Source organism: Macrobrachium nipponense, chromosome 26 (genome assembly GCF_015104395.2).
Source record: "Macrobrachium nipponense isolate FS-2020 chromosome 26, ASM1510439v2, whole genome shotgun sequence".
In the NCBI taxonomy this organism is placed as follows: domain Eukaryota; kingdom Metazoa; phylum Arthropoda; class Malacostraca; order Decapoda; family Palaemonidae; genus Macrobrachium; species Macrobrachium nipponense.
In genome coordinates, this window is record NC_087215.1 from 30,101,649 (window position 1) to 30,104,379 (window position 2,731).

At 41.4% G+C, this 2,731-nt stretch overlaps 1 protein-coding gene across 1 annotated transcript; it reads left to right on the plus strand.

Annotated features, from left to right (window-relative positions):
- Positions 1-319: 319 nt before the first annotated feature.
- On the plus strand, positions 320-2,731 carry LOC135200128 (cuticle protein AMP4-like). The gene is made up of 3 exons (XM_064228465.1): positions 320-378; positions 1,379-1,569; positions 2,319-2,731. Exons 1-3 carry the CDS (start codon positions 370-372, stop codon positions 2,485-2,487), a joined length of 369 nt encoding a protein of 122 aa, XP_064084535.1. The 5' UTR covers positions 320-369; the 3' UTR covers positions 2,488-2,731.

The window sequence follows — 2,731 nt, forward strand, 5'->3', positions numbered from 1 at the left end:
CTCTCTCTCTCTCTCTCTCTCTCTCTCTCTCTCTCTCTCTCTCTCTCTCCTCTTAATGAGGAATTAAATTTTACCTAGGTATGAATCATACTTATGATAAATCCCTTTGATTGTATGACTGACAATGACAATCCTCTCTTGCATTTTAACAGTTACCTGACCTACTTTTAACTCGTCCCTGAATATTACAACTCACCTTCTCTACAAGTGTTTAAGTACTTCTCCTCAAGCAATCTATCACCCCCCACCCCCACCTACTCATAGACACCACTCACCCCTGCCTTTCCAAGCACAGATTCCCCGTCAGTAGAGTATAAAAGGAGCCTCTTCCTCTGTCATCAGCATCAGTTCCCTGAGCATCATAGCAGGATGAAGTTTGTGAGTACCTCATCTCCCTCAGAAATCATTCTGGGTCGTCTCATTGTTTTGTGGTTTTTCAATTCAAACGGCTACTTCTATCGAACGCGGCTGCCTAAGAACAGGGGATTCCCATCTCAGATACCTACGAAAGTGGTTACTTCAAACACGGCTACCTTCGCACATAGCTAGAAATTACCCACCCCGTCAGGAGGGAAGCTGCGCCCCAGATTAGGTTAGGATCCGGGCTCCCGATTTGCCCGTCCAGGATACAGATGAATGGCGTAGCCAGGTTCACAGGTCCGTGAGTAGACTGGTTCGTTTGCAGATGGTTTGACTGGCGGTCGTATTGTTCATGCGTGACCTTGCCAGCACATCTCAGACAAAAGCAATTGGTATTTTTAGACTTATATTGAAACGTCAGTAACCAAGTGCCGAAGTTCTTTGTGGGTTCCTTTAACGCCAGTTTAAGGAGCTATTCTGAATTTACGTTGAAGAGAGGCGTATATCTCAGAAAATAAAAGAAAATGCTGTAGAAGGGGCCCATTTTCTCTCTTATTTATTTACCAGAATAGATGAATTATTATTTTTTTTTCTTTTAGAAGAATCTATGTTATGTTTTATACCTTCTGGACAGAAAACATATTTTACTGTCAATTTACTTAGAGATATTCTTTTTATATAATGTAATGAATCCAAACTTAATCATTTGTACACACCAGGAAAACGGACACGCACACAATATAAACTGTGTATATGTATGTATATATATATATATATATATATATATATATATATATGTGTATATATATATATATAAAAGATGTGTGTGTGTTTGTGTATGGGCGTGTAAACGTATACGTACAGACGTAGAAGCTGTGAGAATATATGATAACAAGCAGTGAATATTATCCACTACCGACCTCCCAAAGACCTCTGTCTTGTCTCACTGAGTGCATGTACTAACTGATACGAGCCTTCACTATCTTCAGTTCCTTCTTCTTCTTCCTTCTCCCTTCAGGCCGTTCTCTTCTGCCTGGCCGCCCTGGCCTTCGCCGCCCCTCAGGAGGACGCCCAGATCCTCAAGGACGAAAGAGTCGACAACGGCGACGGCTCCTTCAGCTACTCCTTCGCCGCCGACAACGGCATCGAGACGGAAGTGGCAGGAACCCCAGGATCTGAGGGACAGAGCAACATGGAAGGATTCTACCTGTGAGGGAAACCCTTTGTCTGCTGTCCTTCGGGGCGCCTTTGTACACAGGATCTTTTCAGAGATACCTTGTAATTTCCTTAGGTTAATAATCATATTTGGGGAAAATTGCCGAGTATAGAGTCCTTTCAGATGCATATTATAGGATATTCTGGTAAACTGCTCATGCTTTGTTGAGGATAATTCAGTGATATAATTTATTCTGAAAATATGGAGTAATCTGGGTACGTATTATAGGAACGTCTAAGATGTACATAAGTTTTATGGGATAATTCAAGATTTAGTTAAACTTTCGTTTTATGGAATCCTATAGGTTACGGTTATTGGATTCTTTGATATATAATTTTTTTACTATCTTATCGATATTCTATTGTTTAGTTTGAAATTTGTAATGAATAGAATAGATTACCTTGTGCTACGTTTTACAGAATCTCTAAGCCACTACTCATAGATATACACAAATGGATCCAGAAATTAACTCAAATATTTCACAAAGGTTTTCTGTCATTTTTATCACTTCCAAAATACCTCTTGATATGATTTTAAATATTTGTGCCGATTGTGATTCAAAATCCTAAAGAATAATGAGGAAAATCGTCTATCTAACATTAAGAACAAATGAAAATCATTGATCCAAATTGCCAGTGAATTGCAACCTATACAACGGCTTCTACAAGAATACTAATTGATTTTTCTTTTATTCCTTCTTCTTCTTCTTCGTCTCCTTCTGCGACTTCGTCTGGATCGGCAGACTTCCCCTGGAGGACGGAGGCTTCGCCAGGGTCACCTTCGTAGCCGACGAGGAGGGCTTCAAACCCTCCAGTGATCTCCTCCCCACCCCCCACCCCCTCCCTGAACACGTCCACGAGCTCCTCAGGATCGCCGAGGAGCAGAGGGCTCAAGGAATCACTTTCGAATAAGGATCTTGCCTCGTTCTTCCCCAGGAATCCTGACTGTCTCCTGTGAAACTCTCTCTCTCTCTCTCTCTCTCTCTCTCTCTCTCTCTCTCTCTCTCTCTCTCTCTCTTCCTGAAGGTGAAAGAGAATAGACCAAGTCTTTCTCGTCCCGATCAACTTACTTATCAATGATGCAGATGATGCAAAGCTATGTACAGTTCGCGCGTTTTCCAATAAAGTTAATCCGCTCAGTAGGATAGAAACGGAA